Source organism: Brachionichthys hirsutus, unplaced genomic scaffold, assembly GCF_040956055.1.
Source record: "Brachionichthys hirsutus isolate HB-005 unplaced genomic scaffold, CSIRO-AGI_Bhir_v1 contig_1421, whole genome shotgun sequence".
In the NCBI taxonomy this organism is placed as follows: Eukaryota; Metazoa; Chordata; class Actinopteri; order Lophiiformes; family Brachionichthyidae; genus Brachionichthys; species Brachionichthys hirsutus.
The window spans coordinates 364-28,306 of NW_027180334.1; the positions used below are offsets into that span (position 1 = coordinate 364).

At 43.7% G+C, this 27,943-nt stretch overlaps 1 protein-coding gene across 1 annotated transcript in view; it reads left to right on the forward strand.

Annotated features, from left to right (window-relative positions):
- Positions 1-391: 391 nt before the first annotated feature.
- The window catches only part of LOC137913561 (FYVE, RhoGEF and PH domain-containing protein 4-like), a 31,746-nt gene continuing 4,194 nt past the window's right edge, over positions 392-27,943 (forward strand). The window contains exons 1-6 of the mRNA XM_068757204.1: positions 392-470; positions 3,703-3,843; positions 18,343-18,426; positions 23,412-23,564; positions 24,534-24,723; positions 26,728-27,115. Of these exons, the coding sequence (XP_068613305.1) occupies positions 392-470; positions 3,703-3,843; positions 18,343-18,426; positions 23,412-23,564; positions 24,534-24,723; positions 26,728-27,115 (1,035 nt within the window). The remainder of the gene's footprint in view (positions 471-3,702; positions 3,844-18,342; positions 18,427-23,411; positions 23,565-24,533; positions 24,724-26,727; positions 27,116-27,943) is intronic.

Here is a 27,943-nt window from a genome sequence, read left to right on the forward strand (position 1 = left end):
ATTTCCATAAAGCATAAATTCAACTTTATGGACAGTTTGGACAGAACCTATTATGCAATTGGGATCCCTTTATCTGCTTTTAATAAAGTAATCACTCAAATTAAGTGCACTCATTTCCGCGTGTGTGTGTGTGAGAGAGAGAGAGAGAGAGAGAGAGAGAGCGAGAGAGACTCAGGACTACACGCTCACTGGCGCGCAGGGCTGGACCGGACGGGGGGGGGGGGGGACACCCCAACCAATGTGACATTTCTCAGGAGGAACTGATCTGAGATCATCGTCGGTGTCACTGATGGCTTGATGACACCGTTACGGTTTGGGATTCGGCTGCGCGCGTGAACTTTCAATGGTTATTTGGATCTCAATGCTGGAGCGCTCGTTTATTCACACGAGAATGGACGTGGACGGATTTAACCGGGTCGCGTTCCGCAGGAAACAACTGAGCCTGGGCGCCGAGCGGCTGGAAGACGCAGGTCAGTCCCCCCCCCCCCCATAATTAAGCCCACATTAAATAACTAATTAAGAGCCCCTTTCCTCAGCTGCAGATGTTTGAAATTACATTTAATCAGGACTGATCAGTCACGAGTCTTGCTGGTGACTCAGTTTTGTCTTGCAGGCACCGTGTGTGTGTGTGTGTGCGTGTGTGTGTGTGTGTGTGTGTGTGTGTGTGTCCCCTGGAATGACCAGACTAACACACACCTACATTACAACCATTGTTTACACCACTGACTTGCTGGCTCCTCAGCAGGTATGAAGGTTTCACGGCAAGCCCTTGCTTGTTGTGTAACCATCTCCACGCTGGAGGCCACGTCGATTCCATTCTAGAAATCACAACAAACACAGGAAACATCTGGAACCTCCTCAGCTCAGGATGAAGCTGAGGGGGACTCAGTCTCCAGTGTTTGGATCTTTCAGGGGTTTTATTCAAGTCAAGCAACCAGTTTTTTGTTTGGTTTTTAAACTGATTTCCAAACACAAGTCAGCACATACTGGTTCTGTCTGGGCACAACCCGTCCGGGACGGATCCGCCTTATCGTGCAGCTCCACCGACTGCTTGTGCAAACATGCAGCTGAGGCTTCTGTTCTGTACATGCAACTCTAGTTGTGAACTTTGTTCAGGGGTTTATAGCAGGCCTGGTTTTGTATTTAGCTCATAAGGTGTGTCAGCAGTCACCCACGTCTCAGGGCGGGAGCTGCACGGCAGATGTGATTGGTCAACAGTGTTGGGAAAGTAACTAAAGTAACTAGTAACTTAACGTAATAATATTACTTTTTACCAGTAACGAGTAGTGTAACGAATTACTTTTTTCATTTTGAGTAATAATATTACATTTTATTTTAAATTAAATGACATTACATTTAGTTACATTTTTACTGTGTTACGGTTTAGATTTGGCCTTTGGAGGGCAAAAATAATGCTAATGTGGCCCTTGGAGAAAAAGAGTTTGGCACCCCTGTTCTACAGCAAGGAGAGTTAGACAGTCACCAGGGCTGCATGCAAAGACAAAGATTAAACTAGTGAGAAATAAAATCTAAAAGACACAATTAGTGCACTTTATCCACAGAATATGGGGTCTAATTTATACTGAAAAATATATTTATTCTGTATCAGGATTTGCTTTTACAATTTAGACATTTCACATTCAATTTTAGAATACAAAATGTCGATGAACTGGCCCTGCTGTATTTATAGCACCTAACAATGCTGCACCGAGTCCAAGGATGCGGGTTGCTCCATTGGAATGTCCCCGGTTTCCTCCATCCAGCTACTGTAAACATGCCCGATATGTTTTCATGTCATGCACACATTTGTTTTCACCTTGCAATGATCTGTCAGACTGCTGGACAGAAACAGCAGGAATAAGGACAGCCTGTTGTCCTTTCATGCTATTGACGTCTTTAAATGTAATGCATTATTACCCCTAAAGCTCTTGGGTAATAGCGTGAGCTTGCACAATTATTCCCTTGCATCTTCTATCAATGCTTTCTTATTATTATAGCCTGGCGTACATTGAGCTGAGGATTCTGCCGCCGTCTCCAACAATGAAGCTATGTGTGTGTCTTCTGTCTGCTCAGAGTGAATCAATGTGTGGTCTGCTGGCCTCTGGTATTGCAATGAAGTGTCTTCTGCTTTTCACTTACTGTATTTACTGATGCAGGTCAGTTCATAATGTGGATGTTGGATATGATTAGAAATGAGAATAATAGGGACTGTGAAGGTTAGACGTTTTGGAGAGACCAGCCTTTGATGGTTTGGTTGGACATGTCCAGAGGAGAGACAGGGACTATGTCGGTAGAACAGGGCTAGAGGTTGACCCAGGAGAAGATACATGGACGTAGTGAGGGAGCATTTAAATGTCAGTTCATTGATCACTCTTAATGCTCTAAATGTGACAGACACCTCTCTAAGATAAATTTTAACCAATGTGCTCGGTCTCCTTGTTTTTTTGTCTTTTTAATCATTAAATAATTTTAAAATGTTGACAAAAATGGAAACATTCAAGTTTTAAGCTCCTGGCTTTATCTCAAGTAGCTTCATCCTACTGCCTCTACCTCTTAAACCTTATAGTAAATCCTAATAAAAGGGCAAATCCAGGATTTTCGTGTTTCAATTTCTTTAATATTTTAATTTTTGGATGGTGTGTGTGTGGGGGGGGGGGAGGATTCAACATTTCCACATCAGCAGCACAAACATTTCTCACCAAAACTACTGAGGATGCAATTTGAGACACTCCAGTTTGCAAACGTTCCAGTAGGTGGAGGCAGAAGCTCATAAACATCTCACCCGTCCATCAGAGAAGGAACTTCCTGCTAGCTGTGAGACGTGGACGCCCCATGGACATCATGTATTGCTTTCCAACAAAGCAGCCATTCACTTAAACTGCCTCCCGACATCATGGCTGCTCTGCTGCTCCCAAATCAGTTAGAAACCAGGCAACAGTTGCTTCTCTGTTCTGATGTCTCTATAAAAAAAAACAAGTCTTTTTTTTTCCATTTTGAAAGCAGATTATTGTGTCACTCACGGGTGGGTGAGAAACAACGCCTGCTGGCAGGTCCTTTAAGTGTTTGTGCACATGGAGCTTCATGTCGCACGCCGTCCAAGGCCAGATTGCTACTATTTATTTATTTTTACCTCCAAACCTTGTCAGCAGAATGTGCTGCAAAGATGTAAAGCTGCTTCCTGATCTGAATTCTAGTATACTAAATCAGTAGGGGCCGAAATAGTGTTTCCATTTTTTTTGTCTAACCGTGTGTGAGGCAGGGTTTCCTGGCTGCAGTGTGTGTCATTTCCTCCTGAGTGGCACTGAGAGCCTGCACGCTCCATCCCAGATACTTACTGTACTCTGGTTTGATACTTCAGCTCAATCTCAGTTCGGAAAAAGCGGAATTCACACCTGGAGCTCCGGCCTCTGAAGGAGCAAGGGGGGTCTTTTGAGGAAGTAACTTTACAGGGAGGAAGCTGTGAGGCAACCCTTTTTTTTTCTTGTCTCACCTTTTGCGAAAATGAAGACATAATTTGCAACAGAACACAAGCATGAGATGGTGTTGCTGGTCGGATGTCTCGTCTTCCCCTTCTCAGCGCTGCATCCGTCCAGAGGAGCTATTCTGCCTCTTTGTTTTGTTGGTGGAGGTAAAGAAGGAAGGAGGGAAAGTACTAAGAGAGGTGTATTTCAATTTAGACAACAGATGAACGTATGTTTTAAGAGGAGATTCTGGTTCATTTTCCTTTTTCAAAATTCAAACAAACAAAACAAAACACTGGACTGATGATGAAACGACTGCGCAAGTACTGGTTTTGGAGCGGGAAAGGTAAAAACGCAAAGATGTGTCTGCTCTGCTGTTACGGTAAGATTGTAGACTCCGTATTTAGTTTTACACTGAAAGATCAAGCATGAGTTTATGTTAATGTTAAAAATGATTATTTGTACATGAAGCTTTTTTTTTCACCATCCTTTTGCAAACATCATTTGTGACTCCTCTCATCCTCATAAATCATTTCCCTGGCTTGTTTCATTTCTCCCACTCTGTCAGTCTCGTTTGGCATTTAGCTCATCGCTCTTGTTTTCCAACAAGCGGGTTCAAGTTGATGACGATTGTTGGAATTTGCCACAGTGCTGATGCCTTGCTGAAGTGCCACAGCGGTACAAAATGATGTAGCAATGTTCCTCCCTTCTACAGTGCACATCTGTCATTCCTATCTCCACCGGGTTTTGTGTAGAAGTGTTTCTTCCAGTGTTGCTTGATGGATTGTGTTGATTTGAGCTGCACCGCTGGTCTGCCACTGCGAACCGATACAGAGTGTGAGGTGAGCATTTAAATCCACCGTGCTTGAAAGAAGACAGTTTTGTTCTCGGAGGCCTGGGAACTGCCCCCCCCCCCCGCCTCTTAAGACGCTCTTCCAACCACTCCGGCCTTTTTGGCAAAGTCCCTCATGGCCCGACACCCAACTGTGTTTGTGTTGTGTGTATTTACGTATAAGCAGCAAACTGGGTCATTGAGGGTGTGTGTGTGTGTGTGTGTGTGTGTGTGCTGTAACAGTGTAACCCCTCAACTGGGCACCCTTTCGAAGATGGTATGTGATGTGGGCGAGGAGAGGAAACCCTGTGAGGAATTCTGATTTCATTCTCATTGACAGGAAGGAAAAGGCTGGGAACGCCAACAAGCCCAGGACCACGCTCATTGTTTGAACGTGGGAGAGTGTGTCACTCGTGGTTCTTAACCTGCTTGTCAGTATCGACACGTACACACCCGTGCGCATTTGATTTTGAGGGGGGGGGGGTGGCATGTTGCTTTGGGAGTCATTATGACCAGCGTGCGGTGTTTGCGGCTACTATGGCCAGTATTACGTTGTACAGTACAGTACTTTTATGTCTCTCTCTCTATCCTGGACTACAGTAGTCCCTCGTTCACCATGAGTGTTACGTTCCAGGACCCCCCACGATAGGTTAAAATCCACAAAGTATTTTACATGTATTTTTACCTATATGAACCCACCCCTCTACTGTAATCCCTCCCTTTTCTACACTCCTACAAACACTTTTAACTAATACAGTTACAGTAGTGGATATTTATTCTCAATACTATAATAATGATGTTACAAGACTAATATGTGAGAGCAGAGCGGGGTACTCGCCGTTGAAGATACAGCTTGAATGATGACGATGATGATGAATTTGCTGTGCAGTGATGAGAGCATTACAGCTCTTCGGATGGCACCGTCGCCGGTACTTTGTTAAACGATATATGAAAAAGTATTTCCGTGATACAGTGAAAGTGAACCGCGATATAGATCATCAACATAATGGATGATGACATTTTCTGTGAGTACAAATCTTTTCTAAACTTCTGAACCTCTAACGACCACACTACTTTTTTAAGGATAGTATTAATAATAATAATACATTTTATTTATATAGCGCTTTTCTGGACACTCAAAGTCGCTTCACATAGTGTACATAATATAAAAACAGCAAAGAAATACAGAAATACAGACAATAAAAAATGAACACGGTTTTAAATTCAATAAAATGTAAAAAGTAAAATTAGACATTAAAAGCAAAGTTGAACAGATGGGTTTTGAGTTCTTTCTTGAATGTGTTAAGATCAGAGCAGGCTCGTAGCGGTTGTGGTAATGTGTTCCAGAGTGTGGGGACAGCGATGGAGAAGGATAGCCATGTCAGACTATCTGCCTGTGTATGTACTCTAGCACAGAAATTCATCGTCTCCAGATGATGATCCCTCGCAATGACGTTTTACATGCTGTCATCTGCCATGATGAGGATTTGTTGTGGATAATCATTGTCCCAAAATATTTATATATTGTTTTCTGTAACACCATCATCAGATCACCAAAACGTTCCTATTTATAAAATGAATGTCAAAATGTGAGTAAACAAAGACCGAATGCCCGAAACACATTCAACAGACAATAATTAGTCCACAGCAAAAACAATATAATTTGAGACGAATGTTTGAGTGAAGCATTTCTGGTCCCGAGGGGACACACTCTTTTGATATTCAAATTCACTCGAGGTGCCTTGTCCCCTTTTATTAAGAACAAAAATAAGAGAGTGGCACAAATTCATTGTTCATATTAGATCACTTTGTGCGGTTGAGTTGTTAGCTGTTAGGAATAAAAAACATTGGGAACGCAGTCGGTCCTGTTATCCAGCAGGGCTGTGTTAAAGCTTATTGTGTCAGCACAGACCTGCTGAATCATTAACAGATGATAATTACCGCGCGCCATCTACTTGACTGCAAGTTGCTCTAATTGCACTTGACACGATAAACTGGCTTCTTATTTGGTCAGTAAATCAATGACATCTTCCTTATCCTGTGTGTGTGCATTGTCTACACGCACACACACACACACACTGATAGCTCTCAGCTCCTACTTTTAATTCAGGTTGGATTATGGTGGGATTTATTGTGTGTGTTTACTGCGAGGAATGATGAGAAAGAGGACGTGTGCAGTACAGGCCACTGAGCGTCTTCTGCGCTGGAATGGCTTTGCTCTAACTATTCTAATCGTTTAATTGATTTGTTGTTCAGATAGACGATATTATCTGGCGGTGCTATTTTCTAGCTCACAGCTCTGATCAGGCCTGACTCTGCACAGCATTGATTTGTTTTCGGGGGTGTTTGGTGCGGCTGTGTGCGTCCCGGGTTGGGCCCGACCACAGTGGGTTGTTCCTGAGATGTAGGGTCAGATGCTGGACGGTCACCTGCCTCGTCTTCATCACAGATGTGCCCCACTGTTAAAGGCTCGTGTTTGTGCACTTGTGTGTTGTTGTCTTGTCTATGAACGCATGAGTCTGCAGACAATACCTGTCATTCATCAGTGACCTTCATAATGTGAGTGGAGCAGTGGGGGAGGGGCGAGTCAATGAAAACTGCAAAGGCTGTATGTGCATGCCAAGTGTGTGTGTGTGTGTGTGTGGGAGGGCAGTGTGTGAAGACAGAGAAGGATGGTGGAAGGAGAGGTGGAGTGGTGTGGGTAGATGTGTTTGACAGACAGAAGGATTTTTGTAGGTGTGGGGGGGGGGGGGGGTGTCAGCAGCAGTGTTAGGTAGGTAGAGACAAGTGTGAGGTGACAGTGATGCGTAGGAGGAAGGTAGTGAGGAGTGAGAGGACAGGAGAATATATGCACATGTATTATGTTGTTGCATGTTTGAAAGAGGAGTTACAAAAACAATTAATTTGCACTGAGATGAAGTTCAAAGCCAGCGAAATCAGTCAAATGAATCAAGTTGTGGGGGGGGGGTTCCACTAACCTATAGTCCTTACAGAAATACTGATGAGTTCTGGCTGTCTGAATGAGTTTGTTTTAGACTTTGGTTTTGAGTTTACAGAGATTTATTGCGTTTCACCACTTTTGAATTTGAACAAGATAACAACAGTGAGAGTTAAATTAGGCAGTGCTTGCATGTGTGTGTGTGTGTTTGTGTGTGTGTGCAGATATACACAATGATTCTGATGTTCACAGTGTGAGAACAGACTGATCTGGGCTTATCTGCCGCCAAGCATTAAGCCAATTTATTGCTGTGTGCTTGTTTCTGTTTCTGCATTCATTATTTCTGCCTCTGTTGTGTTCTTTGTGCATGTATTTGTGGGTGTGACGGTAATGTATGTTTGCAAATATACATGTGGACACATCATATTGCACATTGCAGGGGGAATACTAAAACAGGCCCATTGATTCACTGTCTGAAAACCGATGCCCCCGATACGTGTCACCATGGAAACAATAAGGCACTCGGTTGATATTAGTCGGTGGATGTTTTTGGCTCAAATGAGGTTTGATTTGTTAGTATAATATTTCAATGTTCACCATATCCCCTTGTAAAATAGAGGTCCTATGGTAAACTCATATTTATGTATATTCTTAATAATAATAATAATAAATACTGTATGTTATTGTTTTGCGTAGGACAGTAATTGCATTGCTTAATTAAGTCCTGGATTAATGCTAATCTCAACTTGTTTGATCTTATTTACTCTCTTACCTTAATAAGGACGGATCTTTATCTGTTGCTGTCAGGACTCCTACAGAGTAAAGACTCTCCGGCCTCACAGTTTGCATGTGTGTGGTGTTTTGGAGTGTTTGCGTGCGTGCGTGCATAGCTGTGGGCTTTCTGACCCTGGAGCAGCAGCACTGACCTCTTGGCGGTAATGACTCTGCAGCAATATTCAGGAGTGTCTGGTAATTTCAGTTGCACCATGATTTCCGCATGTGGTGCACACACACACTCTTATCGTCCACAGGGACAAGCAGGCAGCACATAATGCAGGTCTGGATGTAGTTACTGCTCTCAGTTCTCTGGCCACTAATTAGTGGGTAATGGAATGAGGTTTGCACAGTGTGTCTCAAGGTGTGTGCAACGACGTTAGTGTGTGTATATAATGTACATGTAGGCTGCGTGCAGGTTGTTTCATGCAGCCTCTTTCACATTAATGAGCGTCTGGGTCTTGTTTTAGTTCTGAAGGTTCAACAGTAAAGGCTGCGTTGAACCGTTGCACCAATTATCAGCCGCTCACATGTTTCTGCCTTTGATAAAACCTTGGTTTGGGGAAGTGACAAGGGAAGTGAAGGGAAAAACAGATGGCGACAAGTAGGGAAGAACAGGTTCAAAATGGTGTGAGTGAAAATGAAATGGGATGCCAGACTGAATTGGAAAGCAAATGTGAAGTCAAGCTGCTCGTTATGTTTGCGTTGTGTTTGTGTGCATCAACCAAAATCATATTTTATTCAAGCTACTTGTCAAAGTAGCACTCATCAGAGCCGGGAGCTTATTTTGACAGCTCTGATGAGGATATGAGAACAATGGAGGTCTGTTTCTCACTGCGTGAACACGTCTGCCACGCCAGCCAACCACATCAGAGATCTGTCTGCACTTCAATCTATTGGATTCTTCTGATTACCATAGTTTGAAGTAACAATGGTCAATGGAAATAAAAAATAAAAAAATACATCAACTGCAAATTTACTATTGAACCTTCATTTTATCTATATGTAATTTTTACTTAATAAATAAGTAAAAATGATGGACATTCTGACAACTTCAAGGCTAGAATTCTTCCAGGTCATGGTCAAACCTCAAAAGGTTGAATCTCAAGTGATTGACTCCCATAGAAATCTACTGCAGATTCAGCTCGCAAGGCAAACCATGAATTGTCATTGATCATAAACGAAACTGACAAGTCCATAGATATGAGTCTGTGCTTGTCTGTCTCTGTGTGGCCCCGCGATGTGCTGGCGACGCATTCAGGGTGTACCCCCACCCCGCCTTTCACCCATAGCAAGCTGGGATAGGCTCCAGCAACTCCCGTGAAGTAGTAGATGAGATGATAGTCTTATCTACAAGAAGATGGATGGATGGATGTGAAAGGAGTGGGTGGACCCCAATATGAGTTCTCCCACTAATACCTCCAACCTACAGAATGCAGTGCAAAGCATATCACACAAGATGCCTTTACTTGAAGTATCTATTTCACAACACACACACCTCTTCCTCCGTCCAGGTGCCTTGCCTTTCCCCTCCTCCTCCTCCTCCTCCTTGAGGGGCTTGTTTTATGTCACTCTCAGCACCTCTATCTGCTGCAGCCACCAGCAGCAGCAGCGACAGCAGATGAGTATATGGCCATTGGCTTCTTCCCCTCTCACCGGCCCTCCCCTTGTCCAACACAATGGGACTGATTGTCCATGCCACACACACACACACGCACACACAGAGGGGGCTTTACTCTGGGCGGAGGCTGAGTGTCGCTCCCCTTTACCATATGCCCCCTCTCTCCACTGGAATGTAATTATCTTCACTCACTACTGAGGGGAATGACAAAAGGGTAAAAGACGAGAGGAAGCATCGGGGAGTGAAAGGGCGAGTCAGTGTGTTACAGAGAGAGAGAGAGAGAGAGAGAGGATGCAACCAATGCAGCGAGGCGGCAGCTTAACACTAGCCTGAACCTGCCAGTGCAAGCGACAGAGTGCCGAGAGAGGAGGAGGAGGGAGACGAGGGAGAGGTCTTTCTCTTTAGTCCAGGTTTTCGTCACTGGACTCCACCTTGCTTCCCACGGCAGATGCAACCTCCACTCAGGTTAGTGCTTCTCTCTTTTCAGACCGGTTCACCAAACCGGCAGCAAGGAGGCGCATCCACACAATGCATCCACGGGGCGTTCCACGGTTAACGGAGCTGTGGAAATGTGGGTGGTGCTGGTGGGTCGTGACCACAGAGACACTGGGAAACGCTGTTTGCTGTTCGACACACACACACTGAGACACTGTGTGGCTGACTGAGGCTAATCATTAACAATGGTGAGCTGACAAAACAGAGAGCAAACCATGGGTCCCGCCACAGGATGTTCCTTTGGTGGGTTGTGTATAAGGGTGGTGTTGTTGGTGTGTGTGTGTGTGTGTGTGTGGGTATGAGGAACCTGTGTGTGTTCTAAGCAGTGTGGCTATATGGGCTGACGGTCACTATTCGCTGTCTTTAAGGCGTTGTTGGCGGTTTTTCTGAACCTGCCACTCACACACACACATGAACTCTTACCTGTAGGGGGGGGGCTACGTCTGTGATCAGCCTCATGCATGTTGAGCTGTGAGACTGAGCATATATAGAAGCTGCCATCTGGATGTGCAAGTTTTGTTGCTATGGAAAAACTGTGGTTTTAATTCACCTTGACATCTGTACTACTCCCTCTTGACAAATGTCACCCTGATAGAAGTCATCATACATTTGCAAAATACATTGAGAAAACAGTCAACTCTTGCAGCAGTGTTTTTATCTTTAATTACCAGACAAGTGAAACCCTCGTGTTTTATTTCTCATTGGGCTCGAACTCCTCCTCCATCGCCGTCTACCTCCCGTGTGAGCGCTTTGTAGCGCATTTGGCTCTGCAGTTGAAAATATAACAACAGGAAAATATAAAACAGGAAATGAGCAGGTCAGAGTTCAACACTGGTAATGAAAAGACTCATTGTGGATACTCTGGACTGTCACCTAGATTATTTTGCTGAAAATGGGCGATACTGTTATAAATTGTTCAAAAATAGAACTCCATTCCCAACGGCGAAGCAATCTGTCATCTGAGCCGCAGGGGCCAGGTGCGTTCAAGAATTCAAATAGCTGGTTGTTTCTAGAGGGAAGACGATCATTCACAATGACCTTCTTTGCTCTGCGGCCTGTTTCTGCGTTTGTCTGATGATGCACTCATGCATGGACACATGCACTCGTGCATCATACATGTGGAGAGAAGTCTGTGTCTTGTCAGACTCCCTCATGTGTGGCATCAGAGGCTGCAGCTGTGTCATCCTGAGGTTCGTCCTTGTCGCCTTTCTCTCTTCTTGGACTCATTTTATTTTCACCTTCTCTCTCTTTAACTGCTGCAGGGAAAATGCTGTGTCATTTCCCCCTAGAGGCATTGCTGGCTCAGTTTGTGGCAGCTGATCATCTTGGCACGCTGTCTTCTTTGTGTGCATAGCTTCGTCTTTCTGCTAAGCCCTCCTACAGTCTGCGCTGCAAATGCTGATCCTGCTTGGCATTGATGCGTTCAGCCAGGACGACCGGATTCCGCATTGCGTGCATTTATGAGAGGACATTTGACAAACATGGTGAAAGAAATGAGGAAGGGAGGACATCATTTCAGTCCAAGCGTGACCCGTTAAAGAGGAAGCTTAAATATTAGTGATCAGCGTCAGTCTGTTTCTCCCTCGTTAGCCCCTCGGCCTCAGCTTCACGCTGGCCTTCAGGCCTGCTTCAGGTTTACAAGGTTTTCCTCTGCACTCCGGCTCTGTCCTGAGAATACGGCCTCCAGTGCTTCCCAACCATAGAGCCTCATTCATGCAGGGCACAACGGTCTTGTTTGAGACACATGTTTTACCCACACTGTTTGATTAGCATCATAATCACCATCTATTTGCTACATTCATAATGCAGTGAGTCAGATCTGCGTCGCATTAATATGTGTTGCTTCCTGCTCCTCCAGTTTCATTGGAATCAATAGAGGAGATAAACAACAGAGATGTTTAGGACCGATCAAAATGAATAGTCTGTCCATTAGTGAAATTCAGTGGCTCAATCTGAATTAAATGATGTGTTTATAGTTTATGTCTTACACAAGTAGACAAATGTGCATTTCTAGCTGGATTTCTTGTGTACGTTTCCTGAAGTACCAGCTAATCCTCATGGATTTAATCAGATGGCTAATAAAGCTAAAAGTGGATTTACGAGCAGGTTCATCGACACCGTTGACTTCTGAATGTCATGACCCTTCGCTCTCATACACGTTTCCTGCCTGCTCTTTAGCTGTGTAATGTACCAGTATGCTTAAATTCTGATGTTACGTCAGTATTTGGCCAACACGAAGGTACTGGGTTCGAGTCCTGTCTGTGCTGAGTTTGAATGTTCTCGTCGTGGGTTTTCTCCGGGTTCTCCAGCTTCCTCCCGCCTCCAAAAACATGCAATTTTGGTGAATTGATTACTCAGTGTGGGCGTGGTTGTTTGTCTCTGCGATGCGCTGGCGACGCGTTCGAGGTGTACCCCGCCTCTCGCCCACAGCAAGCTTGGAGAGGCTCCAGCAACTCCCGAGACCCACAAAGTGGAAAAGTGGCTGCAGATGAGGCGATTGAGGGCGTCTCATCCACAAGAAATTGGATGGATGGCTAGACAACAGTATTTAAAGAAATGCAGGGTTACACCACGTGTTTGGAAAATGCAATGCTCTCATTTAACAGTTTTTACTTGACTTGCTGGATTATGCGGCTGTAATTCTCCAAATCCAATAAGAAAGCGGAAGCTGAAAACATTTTAGGTTTGAATATGAGACGCGAGGTGCAACAAGGAACTGGCACTAAAAGGAAGAAACGCACACAACTTAAAACTCCAGGAAGGTGTGAAAGGAAACACAGGTGACGTCTCCAGGGCAACAGCAAGGGAAGGAGACTGGAGAGAATCATGAATGAAGCTTAATGAATATAGTTAGCAGGATAGGCTAATCTTGGAAACTAACATGCAGTTTGATCCATTTCCTGTATTTTTGCACATTGTTCTGGGTTTTTTTTTCTGTATCCTCAGTGTAAACAGTGAAATAGTCAGACTTACTAGCAGAAATCAACTGAGAATGATTTCAAAATGCGTGTCGATTGCAATCTTTTCCAAATTTGTATTGTGACACTTATGCATTTTACTCAAATATTACCAAATGCATTGCCTTTGTTTTCGTCATTGGACAGCATGAGTTGCAGCCAGCATCAGATAAACGATTTACTCATCAGCGTCGGATTGTGAGAGGTTCTCATGAGGCTATTTTGGGGCGGTGGAGCTTTATTTTTAATTTCAGGATGTCGTCTACTTTTGCCAAGATGATGGGAAATGTAAAAGCTATCTTTGTAACTGCTTTGCTTAAATATGCTGCATAGATACTAAATGGACGCTTAGCTAAGTGGGGCATGTGACTCAACATGACTGGATTAATACAAATAGGAGATTGAAGTGGGTGTGTGTGGATGTGGGTGTGTGTGTGTGTGTTGTGTACACACCAAGACCGAAATGATCTTTTAAGCTGAATATAGGTCACATACACTTATCTGTTCTTAAATCGGTGAGACATTTGAAATCCATTCGGGCCGGCCTTATCACAAAGAGCATGCTGTGAATAAGGACTGGCTTGTGAAGGGACCGGTCTGCTGGGTCCCGGTCGGACGTGGTGATTGGGTGGATGGGGATATTGATTGACACATTTGGGAACTCCTGCCTTACAGCTGCGACTTGCCTTTCCAAACTAGAAAGGCAAGTCGCAGGGAAGACAGAGGAGGAGATAGAGGGAGTAGAAAGGTGAAAGAGAAAGAGACGACAGCACAGTCGAGACAAGAATACAGGTACAATGAAAGGGAGGAATGAAGAGAGATAGAGAATGAGATAACGACTCAACGTCAACGTTATCATGGGTTCTGACTCCAACAATCGATGCCCTTTTTCACTGCCCAGGGATCACAGAGCCCACCGTCCCTATGGAAACCAATCATGGGACTCTTATCACTCCTTTTCTCCACCAAAAATACTATCTTTGCACAAATATGTTTAAATGAATGAAATTAAATATGTCTGCCATCTGACACCTAGAACACAGTTTAAGGCATAGCCACGGCGCTTCTCCTCTGGATGCTCGGTATACTGCAGTGAGAATCAATTAGCCTCTTTCATTCTTCCGTTCATTTCCTTCCTCTTTAGGTTTTCCCTGAAGTATATACCGGAAGAGTTAACGGGAGCAGTCGCTCATTTGGTCTCGTTAGGGGTGGGCCAGAAGACAATGTTCAGGTCAATGCTAAAAGCTTACGTTCACATGCCGAGGCGGCGCATGCGCTGTGCTGGGAACCACAACGGAGATGAAGAGCATGTGCACACGATGTGTTAAAGGCTTTTTAAGTCCTTCAATTGAAGATCTGAAATGTTTGAAGGACAATAAAGTTAATTGCATGCTCATGTTTGCTCCCTGAGCCTCATCTGGTGGTCTTGAACGCATTAAAGCTTTACGAGGCCATTTAATTTTCAATCTATTATGTTTGTGACAGGAAACTATAACTCTGATAAATGTATTTCGTTGGAGGAGGAGGAGGAGGTGAAGATGCATCTGGTCTCATTCAGTAGCCAATTTCCATTGGGTTAAGCGTGAAAACCTCAGCTATGTGTTTGCACACAGACACACACACGCACACACTCAGTGTGATTAAAGGGGTGTGCGTATGAATACATTCTTCCCTCTCCATTATTTATGAGTTTCATCTGAATGGCTGTTATCTCAATCTCCAGCAGCCATGCAAATGGAGCTCAGGTCACTTTGAATTATTTTTTCCTGATGGAAGAAAACTTTTTTTTTACTTATATCTATTTATCATAATTATGGGAGGATATGTGCAGATCCTCATCTGTAAATTATGAACCTTGTAATGTTTTTTTTAATATGTGTTGTAGTATATTAGAGCAGACATCAGATCAAAGTTAAGGTTTTGAGTATAATACAGTATGACAAAAATAAATTGGGTATGATAGGAAAAAAAGTTAACATGGCTGGATCACAGGAGAAATTATCTTTAAAGGTGGGTTGTTAGACTGGCAGGTTGGTTTAATATTAACTGTTACGGCTGGTTAATTTTTACTTCCCACTCCTCTCTCTGGTTAAAATGCCCTCCTTCCTTCATGTTTCTGTGCCAGCAATTGATACACACAAGTGTTCCCGCCTCCTCTTCTCAATCTGTTCTCCCATCCTTCAGTGCTGGCCCCTTTGAAACATTATTCTGGACTGTTTAGAGGTGAATAAACATGCACCTTGAACACAATCTTAGCCTCCTCCCACTCAGTCTCGGCCTCACCTGGCGACTCCGGTTTCCAGGAACCGGTTTGTACAGGGGGGAGGCAGCCTTAGAGCTGGATGGATAAATATAGTTTTAATCTGGAATACTATTTCTAACAGGACTGCAGTTAGTTTGGTACAGATGTCGCTAAAACTGAGTTGAAGAGACGTTCAGAAATGGATAACAAGGAGGAGGAAGTCCAGTCGCATTGGCGAGGTCTGTTCACAGGTAAAGTACCGGCAGTCACGTCGAGGCAGCAGTTTTGGTTTTGGTGAAGAGATTCCTGACGATTGAAACCCTCGTCTTGGGGAAAAAAAAAACCCGTTCATATTATTTATATATTGTCTTGCTCATGGTGTGTACGAAAAATAAATAACATGTAAAAAAGTAAAAAAAAAAAACAGTTTTATCTCCACTATGCGAGGAATTCATAATCTATAAGGTTAAATGTCCCAGCTTTTCAGGTGTGAATTGCAAAGCAGCCAGCAGCATTGAGGAGTAGAGAGAATGGGTACAAGGGTGGGTAGTTTAGTTTCTACTGGAGCTGGTGCTTTTCATCAGCCCCCCACCACAATGGTGTGACATCAACCACAAACCGCACATAAAAACCACTTTACGTGACGCCATAATGATGGTGGCGGTTGTTTCAGGTGTTCGTTCATTGGATTTCTGTGAATATAACTGTTAAATTACATTTTTGTTTCTTCTGATGGCCATTGATGTAGGATTTGCTGCTGTTTGCTTCATGCATCGCTGTGCATTGAATTCATATTCAATTGAATAGTATTGAAATACTTTTATTTGTCATTTTTCCTGGGCAACTTGAGTTTCCTGTAAGAAAAGAGGCAAAAATGAAGGAAATCAATCCAACGTTCTCAGTTCTTCATTTTCTATTTTCATAAATGTGTCACAGATACTGTGGACAGAGTTCATCGCTCGGTTTCATTCTCAGTGTTCACATGTTGTCATGAACTGTGGGGTTTGGTCCGTGTTCTGAAAGTTTGTCTTTTGTCCTGAGGTTAGTATAGCAGGATTATTGAATTAGACAAACAGGAAGTAGTATATCAGGAAGAGGAAGTTTAGGGTCAGCCCAGTAGCTTGACCAGTAAACTCTCTCAATCATACCTTGTCATTAAAGCAAGATTCCCCCCCCCCCCCCCCGCACACACACACACACCACCCTTCATGGATGGTGTCACTTCTGCCCCACTGGACGTTTTCTCCTTTGTGTATTTTCACTGCTGACATCATAACACATCCCCCACTTCAGGAAACAAAAGGCATATGATGATTCTGGTCACAAGGCTGGGTGGGGTACTAGGGGCGTGGGGGGGGGGGGGGGGGGGGGGGGTTGTGAAGTGTCTAATATTAACACAAAGCCTTTTATAAGATGCTTATGAAAGTTGTTTTCTGAAGAGGAAACATATACCGGTATAACAGATTGGGGATCAAAGTATGTACATTATACAAATACACACATACTGTATAGCTGTGATGTGCGTGCGTGCGTAAAACAGCAGGCAGGCCTGTCAGGAGGTGGGTCCAGATGGTGGGTGGAGAAAACCCTAATTTAATCCCAGAGCCAGGATATTATACCCCCCCCCCCCCCCCTCATTTTTCTTTTACATGACATTATCAATACTTCAATCTCTTATTACATTTTGGCCAACATGCAATACAGTGGAACCTCGGTTCTCGAACATAATTCGTTCCGTAATATTGCTTGAAAGAAATAAGAAATAATGTAAACTAGATTAATCCATTCCTAAGCACAAGATAAATGCGTACATTTATATCACTATGTAACTACGCGTCTCTGAACAACAGATAACACACAAAAGTGTAAATAGTACAAAAAACAAAAGCATAGTAAAAGTTAATTTAACACAATTCTGTTTTATTTGCATTCTGTTTTGCCTGCGTGTCAGGAAGGACGTGGATCGTTTATTTATCCATAAAGAAGCAAGAATGTTTTTTCCCCCTACATTTTTGATAATTTCCTTCTTTAATTCAAAGGTTGTTCTCGCTGCTTTCCTCTCTCCTTTGCCAGGCGTCTTAGCCTTTGTTTAGATCCATTACTGAGCTCAAAATAATAAATCTGAAAAAAAACAAGCACACGAAGCGAATTCGGTGCACAGTTACTTCCTGTTACAGCAGATCCGCTCAACCTGAACCTACTCCGGTCGACGCCGTCTTTGTTTGCGTGTCTTCGTTGTTGTTTTTTTGTTTGTTTGTTTTTACCTTTATTTAACCAGGTAAGTTGGCCTTGGCTCCTCTCATGTGTTCGAATTCCAAAAATCTGTTCGACTTCCGAGGAATTTTAAACTTTGTTTTTTGGTTTGAGAACCGAGGTGAAATAAGCGTCAGGACATGTGGAGATGAAGAATGATATTTCACTCTGTTGTGATTGGCTGGTGTCATCAAGTGGAAAGACGTTTTGCATGTTGCTACTCCTGTGTGTGTTTCTAATGGCGTCTCAGTCGTACAGCTGTGCGTCGGGGGGGTTCTCTCATGGTCATGCGAGTCAATCATTGCTTTTATGACCGTTTCTGTTTCCCCTTTAATCTTTTATGTGCATATTAAAGGATTGTGTTGAAGGAGTGTCGGCTCTCCCCTCAGACGATACCCTACACTTCACAGACTGGCTAATTCGAGTTTATGTCTCCGGGGACCTCGTATGATTATTTATTCTCTGAACAAGCACAAGCGTAATCCTGAGCTACATAAAAGCAGCTGCCATAAGAATACAACAAAGCCAAAATGTCCTCTTCCGTTCATGTCCAGCTTATTGTCCCAGCTGCTGTTTATCCCAGAGAGCCCGTTGGTATGCCTCTCATTCCCCCTGCCCATCTCCTTAAATAAAACATGGGTTCCCTTGAAACAGATTGAAGCTTATGCCTCAGACGCAGGTCGAATGTTAGAGCATCCTTCTGTTGTTTCGTTTTCTTGTATCGTGAATGATGTGGGTACTTTTTTATGGGGGGGGGGGGGGGGTACAGAAAAGAAAGACAAAGCTTCCTGTTTCCAGTCCAAGAACTCTGATGAAGAGGCCTGCGTGGCACTGAAAATCAAACACTCCATGGGTAGGCAGCCTCACCTTTATTCGCTTTTTGAACTTTAATCTCGCCTCAGTGGGCTGCTGTCGCTGGTTAATGCATCGCTACATAGTGACCACGCAGAGGTTGTTCATTTCCTACAATTCAGTGTTTCATTGATGCGTCATTAGAGCCATTCTGATCCTCATCTTGCAGTATGTGCATCGTTGTAAACTGTATTAACACCCATGCTGTGCAGGCCAGCGTGAACGCACCTCCCTGCTGCTCACAGCGATTCAGAGGTGTGAAAAAAGCTGCTGGTCTCTGCTCTATTTTTATGTCTAACGTGTGTGTGTGTATGTGTGTGTCGCTCTCAGACGGCATGTGTGATGAATGGGTGCTTTCCTCTCGCCCTCAATGTCTTCCTTTTTCCACTTCCTCTCATTTTCTCTCCTCTTCATGGGTATAGTCTCTTATCCCGTATGTCCTTTCACTCCTCTCTCTGTCTTTTCATCGGTCCATCGTCTCTGTCTCTTTCCAGCTCCCTCTCATTCTTCCCTCCTGTTTCATCCTGTTCTTGTTTCCTTCCCAACTTTTGACTGGATATTGGTTGTTGAACACAAACTGATAATACAACATGCCTGGTGATAATGGTTGTCTATGGTCATCCTGTCTACCGCTCTCTCTCTCACACACATTCACACACACACACTACTAGAATGATGGATGTAATGGAAGATTAATATCCAGGACAAAGCCAGATAATCCGGTAATCTCATTCATTGATTCAGGCCAGCAAAAAAAAAGGTTATAAAGGTTATAAACTAGATTGTGTGTTCCTGTGTGTGTGTGTGTGTGTGTCACTTTGTCTCAATGTATCTGCATTTCTTTAAGTACTCTTCCTACTTTTACTGATTCAGCAAAGCGTTTATATATACGTACTTACTTGCTGATGTGTAAACATTTCTTCTTTTTCATGATGTACTCGGTTCTGACCGTCTCCATCGTATAACCAAGAACCGCTGTAACCGCGCTGTGGTGGCGTCTTCTCTCATCTGCATGTGTATATTGACATTGCTGTGCATACATGATGAACGGCTCAAAGGAGAAAAACGTTGATGTCAGAAAAGTGGAAAATGGATCAAACCTGCAGGTGATTCTGCATTACACAATTAAATGTTTTATTTACTCATATGTTGGGAGCATTCGTGGTTCAAGACATAGAGTTGCTTGTTTCATTTCTGAAATCTACTAATGGCATTTTTCTGCAGTGGCATAAGACAACCTCGAAAACATTCTGCACATGGAATTTCTACTGGGCAAACTGGTTTACAGGGAGAGCAAAATGACGCAGGTCCCTTCTTGTAGCCCTGCTGCTTGTGTGAATGTGTACACACGGAAAGTACACATGTGTCTCTCCCATGTTCACAGATACCATTCATTTAGTTATTGTAGACTTGCTGTGTTGGCTCAGGTGGGTGTCTCTGATATATAACTCTACAGATCGAAGGCTCCACACAGACTATAGAGAAGCTCCACTTTTACTTCCCTGTATTTACTTCTGCAAGAAGTTTACCTCATTTGTGGAAATAAGTTGAGTGTTGCTGGAACCACTGGTTTCATTTTCATGTATAAACTCTTAAGTTGTTTGTCACTTTTCACTCAACTCTCTCTTTATTCCCAGTTTTTTTTTCTTCTTGGTTTTCCTGTTTTTAATCTTAACTATTTGCCGAAGAAATAATTAGCCCGAGGAGGAGAAGAGGTCGTGTTGGACTGAAATAATGGTTTTTTTTAAGGCTTTGGGAATCATTTAAATGTCAGGTGATGAGCGAAATCCGGTGCTCAGCTTTAGTGATCCTCCCATTGTGTGAGAGTGTGTGTGTGTGTGTGTGTGTGTGTGCACACCTTTGTACTTGTTGAGCAGCACGAATAGAGGGTGCGTGAACTCGAGTGAAGGAGGAGTCTTCCTCGGCTTTCTCCTGGCTGAGCTGAGTCAGTCAGTGGCAGTTCTATCTGGGAAGATCGCTTGGAACCTAAACTTAGTGCTCTTCAGGGGCCCCACACACACTCTCACACTCACTGCGTGTTCAAACCCTGACCATCCACGTGGGCAATGACAAGGTGAGTTTGGTGGTTTAACCTAAGGGATTGGCCTCATTCCACTGACATGATGCGTTACCTGTTGAACAGGTAACGCTAAACATCGCTAAAACTGTCCGAACGTTTCATGTAATGAACTAGTTGCCTTTCTTAACGGGATCAGATACTCAGCCGAGTGCCATAATGTCTACCCTTTTGCACTTCAACCATAAGGAAGTGCTTACAGGCTGATTTATGGCAGACTGACGACTAAGCACGTGAAGTGTTTTTTGAGATGACGTTCTGAATGGACCTCATCTCAGTCAGATTCTCGGGAGTGTAGAATCCATTCAATTTGCCATTACGTGTGTTGAGAGCAGAATAATCGAAACGCCTGCGCCATTAATTCCTCATCAGGTGAGTGTCATTCCTGTGAGTCTACAAAGCAGGCTTTTAATTTCATGCCATTCCAGACACGCCTCTGCTTGAGGTGATTGAAGTGCTCGCAGGGTGGGAACACATGTCGCATACAGACAGGTGTGCCTTTTGTTTTTCTTTAACCTGTAGCTCTCACACTGGGATATTGGTGCATATTTTCCACAAGGGCATTTTGCGCGGACAAAGAGTGACACGAGGACGTGTAAAAAGAAAAGCCAGGTTGGACCGGCCTCCTATCAGGTGACAGTGCTGCTGGGGGTGTAATGAACAGGTGGTAGAGAAGTGAAGGGGGGATATTTGTGATGCCAAAAGACGCAGCATCCTCTACAGACCAGAACGGGCTGTTCTCTCTGACCCATTCATTCTTTACTTTCACTATGCAGTTTCTCTGAGAAAGAGAAGCAGATGAGGTCAGGCATCGGTTTCACTCTGCAGTGAAATAAATGCTCCGAAGGTAATGTGCTTGTTGCCATAGCAGCAAGGGTCTCCATCGTCCAACAAGGACAGAGTCGATGGTCAGTTTGACGTTTCGCTGGCCAGCGGCGTCTTTCCTTGCATCACTGGCCCAACAGCGTTCACTGTGTAGATGTACTGATCTAAGTCTATCTCTCACCTGTTGCTGAGCCAAGCCAGTTTCCCAGTTTCACTGAAGTTGAGATCATTTAATACACAGTTAACAAGCTGCATATATATTATTTGCAGACATATCAATGTCTGTCTAAAATGGCAGCAAATGTCTTGGTATACGCCTCCAGCACAGAAGTGATGCACATATGGGGGGGGAGGGGGGGGGCGGGTGTGTGATGCAGTTAAAAATGACCCCAGGAGCCAGGCTTTTTGTGCAACCCCTGCAAACTTGCTGCTGAAATGCCATAAGAATCCCGAATACGTTCTGCAGGCAGAGATGGCCAACTGCATGAGAAAAAAAAAAAAAGTTACGGCCTCGTTCAGAATTTGAGGGCCATCTTTAGAAATTCTACATTCCCAAACACAGCGTGGGACCGTTTTCAGTCAGACAGTTGCTGGTTGTTGTCTTTAATTACGGTCAGCCTGACCGTAATTAAAGAGGGTGAATATACGACTCTGTGGTTGTTGTTTGACCTTTCTGTTTCAGAATTGGAACGATAAACATCACTGCTGCTGGGAAAATAAACAAAGGGCCACAAGTTAAACTGTGCCTCGGTCCGTAAACATCGCCTGTGACTTGTTCAGTCTTTACAATGTCAGAAAATCCCTGTCAGCATGTTAGCATTTATAGCATTTAAAAAAAAAAAAGACTATTTCAGTCATTTTTTAGAGATATTCTTAGTGCAATAATGTCTTTTGGTGCTGATTTTTCTACTTATTGGTCACTGAAAGAAACATATGAACTTTATATAATGATGCATTTGTTGCTGGGGTCTGTGCCAAACAAGCATATGGTGCCTTAAATCTGCGGAATGTAATTTATAGGACAGCTGCTACGCAGCACTACAATTTAGAATGGCACGTTGGGATACGTTTTACACGTTTCAAACCAGCGGCCGGTGCTATTTATGTATTGCTCTCGGCCATGTTGTGATTTTTGCAGAATTCTTCGGCCGTATTAGCATGCTAGCTTTTAGTTCAAGGTCTGCCACTTTGCTTCAACACACACAGCACAGCTCCAGACCTTTGCTTAGAAAAAGGTACTGAAACAATGAGTCAATTATAATAATAGATTTCTGCAAGAAATTAATCATGAAATTGATCAAGCAGATATACTATGCTTGATCTATTTTTGAATATGTAAATAGCCCTCTCAATGAAGCTTCATGAATAATTAATACTACAGGAATTAATCGTGTCTCCGTCTTTATTAGCATCACTGAAGAACACACGGTTCTGACTCTATTGTCAACGTGAAACCGGAACAAATACAGACTCTTGTCATAAAGTCTCATTTATGAATCTATCGGCTCCTCCGTGACCGTGTGTTTGTGTGTTTGTGTGTTTGTGTGTGTGTGCGTGTGCGGTGAGGTCAGATTCCGGCTACTATAAACACTGTCAGATTAAATCAGTGTAAATACTTATGCTGTACCAGCTGAGATCAGCTGTTTGGGTAAAAGCCTCGCTGTAACTGATCGACTGGATCATTAGCCAGATAATCGACTGAGCCATCTGACACTGTCGTATATTTAACATGCAGCTACTTATCTTGAATGTATTTGTTAACAATTCATTCATGCAGTGTGTCTTGTGTATAAAATATTCCATGATTACTTGTTTTGATTAATATTGACAAATATTATAATTGATTCATAGGTTTGGGTCTTATAATCCCATTAAGCATTTTGTGGTTCTTAATATTTGAAGTGCTCGCATCCACCTCCAAAATAAGAATAGATGAATCCATACTTGTCAGTATTTGGATTAGATCCGACAACCGAAGGCGTTTTCCTTCGGTGCAACGATAACTAGCATCATGCATTTCATTTGAAACAGAGATGTTGGATCTACCTTGTGATCATCTCTCTGTCTTTCTCTGTGTCCATCAGCTCTAGGCAGCAGCCCATCCTGTGTGGATAGTAACCAACCCAGCGTGCAGGAGTGTCTGAGCCGGGCGGGCGGTGGGTCCTCTATCACCAGCAGGGGCGGGGTCAATGGAACAGACTCTGGCAGCTTTCGGCAGTTACTGTCTAAACCAGAAGGTGAATATAAAAACAACTTTAGAGACAATTGTAAGGGTCTTGTGATTCATAGGGGACAGGACACCGGTATGAACGCCCTGATTGTCTCCCGGTGACCTTTAACCCGCTTCCTTATTGTCCTTCCATGATTGTTTGAGCTCTGTAGAAACATGATATCATTAAAGCTGCCAGCCTGTCAGATGATTTATGATATTCCACACCTAGAGGAAGATTTTGTCTCGGTCTGTAATCCTTTACACTAATCCATACTGCATCAATTATACATGTAACTATCCTGAGATTATTATCGGTCATGCATTAAAGGAAAATTAGTGGCAGTATTACTAATTTTTATTATTTAATTTTTTTCATTGTTTGATTTGTTATGAAAGTTAGAAATTGATGGCAATTTTATTGAGCCCGTCTTATTCAGTCTAAAACTTACAAAGTCATTGAAATAAAATGAGAATGAATGAAAGGTAAAGCAGGAAATACTCACATATTTAAATAGAAGAGAATTTAGTTTTTGAAGAGAGAATTTCGTTTTTGATTTGGTTATGTTATGATGTGTGCCTTAAGCCGTGGGCCTTCTCACGATTTTATTATGTTCGCATAAATAACTCCGGTACTTGTGCAAGTGTAATTGGTTTTATGCTCTACATCGGAGAGTTACATATTAAGCTGTGTTGGGATCAATGAACCCTGTTGCTTCCTTCAGTCCTTCAGTCAGAGTAAATAATTGGAGGCAGATAAGAGGAAGCGTTCCTTTCTCTCTGCAGCTGTTTATCATGCAGACACAATTCCCTGCACATAATTAGAAAACCTAAATGAGAAAACTCCAATTGCTTAGCTCCTATTTTGGTATTACATAGAACACTTGTTAGCATATACCGCCCCCTTCAGGTCCATATCCGGAATTGCAGTGACATTATTGATTTGCATATAGACCATCATGAAGATAACTTAACTCTTCCTCGGTCTTCTCTCCAGTGCCTCCAAAGCCACCGCATCTCCAAAGCCCGGTGACGGAGCTCTCATCTCCTTTAAGCCAAGTCCAGAGATCACCATCCAGATCAAGCATGGAGGAAAGAGGAGGAGGAAGAGGAGGGGGAAGGGGAGTTGTGACCCGAGAGAAGTCCTCCAAAGTTTCAGACCTCATCAGCCGTTTTGAGGGGAACAGGTATAGGTGCTTATTATTCCTGGTGATGGATGTGGTTCCTAGAAAGCAAATCCAGAAAGTAAAAAAAAGGTGAAGCTGATAGGGGACTCATCCAGCAGCAAACTGTTGTCTAACGTTAGCCAATAAAAGTAGCTCTTGAATATTGCTTTTCACAAATTACACTTAATCGCTCTGTCTGTGACCAGTGTGGCAATATTTGTCATGACAAAACGTTAAATTGCCCCATCTCAGTCAGGCTGTTGTAAGCACCATGATGGAAAACTTTTATATTTTCTCACGTTTCCTATGCCGGTTATTTGAAGGGGGGGCAGAAGTCCTTCGATCAAATTCCCCAGCCTGACTCATTGATAGAAGCTCTGATGAGTGCCGTAGACAGAACAAGACGAGATTAGCCCGAGCTTTCCAAGCCAAGGGGATGAAAGCAGATTTGTACGGTCCAGGGGGGGGGGGGACACGGTTCCTCAGTCAGCTGTGGGACGGGACTCAGTGTTGCGAGATGAAGCCCAAGAGAATGAGGTAGGATCTCTTCATAGTGATGTAGTGATCCACGATGGCATGTTGTGCTATTAGAGAATTAAGCGTGAAGTGAAGTGTTTGCAAGCTATTTTAGTGCAATAAATCTGGTTTCATTACAAGACATGTAGGTTTTGAGTGCAGTTGCAGCCGTTTCTGTTCCGGGGAGGCCCTTTGAAAATGCTTGGAGGCACAACAATGAGAGCCCTTGTCCCGATCGCTCGAACGGCAGAGCCCAACAATATTCAATCCACAGCGGTGGCACGTCGACCGAGAGTTCCCTCCGTAACTGTCGTTTCATATTCCGTCTCATCTTTGGTTTGGATCTCTGAAAGCAGAATGAATAAACTCGTATCACATGTTGTAGCGTTGCGGTGGTGAGTTTTAATCTGAGCAAGTGGGTGTATCTGTTTTATTGAGACTGTGCAGGGCTGCTGGGATTATCCCTCTCGTGGCCTCCCAAAAGAGAAAAGAGAAAGGCCCAGCAGCCTCAGAGAATTAACCTACTAATACACTTATCTGGTTCGCATTGGAACTCGGCTGCCTACGAGGTGCAAGTGGAGCCGTTTCCGAAATCTTGTCCAATTTGGCCTGTTTGAAAACACACCGGAAGCCTGTGCTGCTTATATGAAGAGGAGCGTTTTATAAATCAGTATCTGTCAGTAATAGGATTAAGCAGTCTTTATTTTAGGGTCCAAAAACTCTACACCCCAGAAGTGATTCGTCTGTACAGTGTTTCATTTGCCTCTTGTTGTTCCTCTATTTATAAATACTTCCTCTTCTGTCGATGGCGAGTTTAAAAATCTGTGATGTTTTTTTTCTTTTTCTTGCACAGGTTAGATCATGTTCGTGTAATCTTTTATTTCTTTCCTGCTTTATTTCTCGCGTATGATCTGTGGCCAGTTTTACAATAGATGAGGTCAGTCAGCTGGAGCAGCTGCTGACTGTAAGACCGGAAGGAGATTTAGAGCCAAACATCTGGACTGACTGTCGACACAGGATGTCGAGCGTGGTGACAGTTGCACGAGGAGATGTGCATATTTTGTGCGTTTTGTGCAAGCAAATTTCATTCAAGGAGTGAAAGAAGCATTACAGCACAATATCTAATGTGGGTTCTCCATGGAAGTAGGGCAGAATCCTTCTCTGGGGAGCCGTGTTGAACCCCCCCCCCTCCTTCCTCCTGTGCTCCTCATTACCGTACCTCCATTTGCTCGCGCACACACACACACACACACATACACTTCCTCTGCACCGCACCAGCTCTCAGCAGCATCAGGAGAAGTTTGTGCACCTCCACGGTTTTATTTTTAACTCTGGCGCTAATGTGCAAAAGGTCTCTGCTTACTGCCGGCTCCCACCCTCCCTGAGCTGCGTGCCGTCTTTGAGAGACTCCTGCCGTCTTGTACTCTTTATTTTTTGCTCAGCTGAGTCTCTCTGCGCTCTTATCGCACTGGCAGACTTCCTCCTTCACCTTTTCCTCTGTTCCTCCAGCAACACAGACGGCAAGAGAGACGCCTTGCATCTCAAACAGAGCGGCAAGTCGTCCAACTGCAGTCCAGCTCACCTCGCCCACCAGAAGCAGACGGAGACCGGTGGGATTCGGGAGAACCACTCGCCTGCCGCGGCCGTGCTGCAGGATGCCCACGGCCCGGCGTCTAACGGGACGGTGGCACAGACGGAGCAGGACAAACAGGAGACGGACAGCGACGGTGTCGGAATGAAGGCTGCCAAGCTGGTAAACGGAGATATGGAGGAAGGGAGCACGGAACAGAGTGAGGAGCTGTCACCTCCACGCACGAACAGGACGGGCACGGAAAGCGATTCTGAGAACGGGACTCAAAGTCAGCAAGGACACGACGAAGCGGCCGCCGACCATAAGGTTAGTCCGTGTCTCCTGGATTTTTAGTCCGTGTCTGCTGGATGATTGTCGACTTTGTGGCTGCTCCATTCCAGTTTTCTGTGCGCTTACATCCTCTGCGTCATCAGGGAGCTGCCTCGTTGTTTGTCTGATAGACGACCCGTCAGCATTTATTTATAGTCCTGCCTTTCCCTGAGATTACATCCTCAAACTATAATTCAACTCCACTGCCAGGGTAGAATTACAAGGGTGGGTGTCTCAGAGGGGTTGTTATTTGTGAAGCAGATGTCCGACGCTCAAACAGCTGCGTTCAACCCCCCCACTTCCCCTCCCACCCCCGTGGGAGTCTGCTGTTGTCTCCAGGCTATAAATATAGAAATAGATTGTAAATATCTCAGGTTCAGAACTTCAAATACATCGTCCCTATATATATATATATATACAAGAAAGTGCATTTTATCATTCTGGATTAAATTGTTCAGTGGCTGTGGTATTTATCCTGAGTTAACGTCAGTATTTCTTGATTGATCTCCAGTAACAGATTCAGACTTCAGAAAAGGATCAAAAGTGTTGCAGCAGAACCAGAGATGTGATTTTATCTTTTAGGATGTGTAAACCTTAAAGACCTATTTATTTATTTATTTTTTACTTAAAGCGGAATATTGATTGGCATATTTAGCTGTCAGTTCAGTTTAGTGGAATGAGGTGCAGTATGTTCCCACGGCATCTCAGCTGCTGTCATAGTGTCTGTAACTCCTCCCAGAGCGCCACATGTCATCATGCGTTTGAATGAATGAATGAATGAATGAATGAATATATTTATTAGATAGAATGTTAGAGTACAAGTAC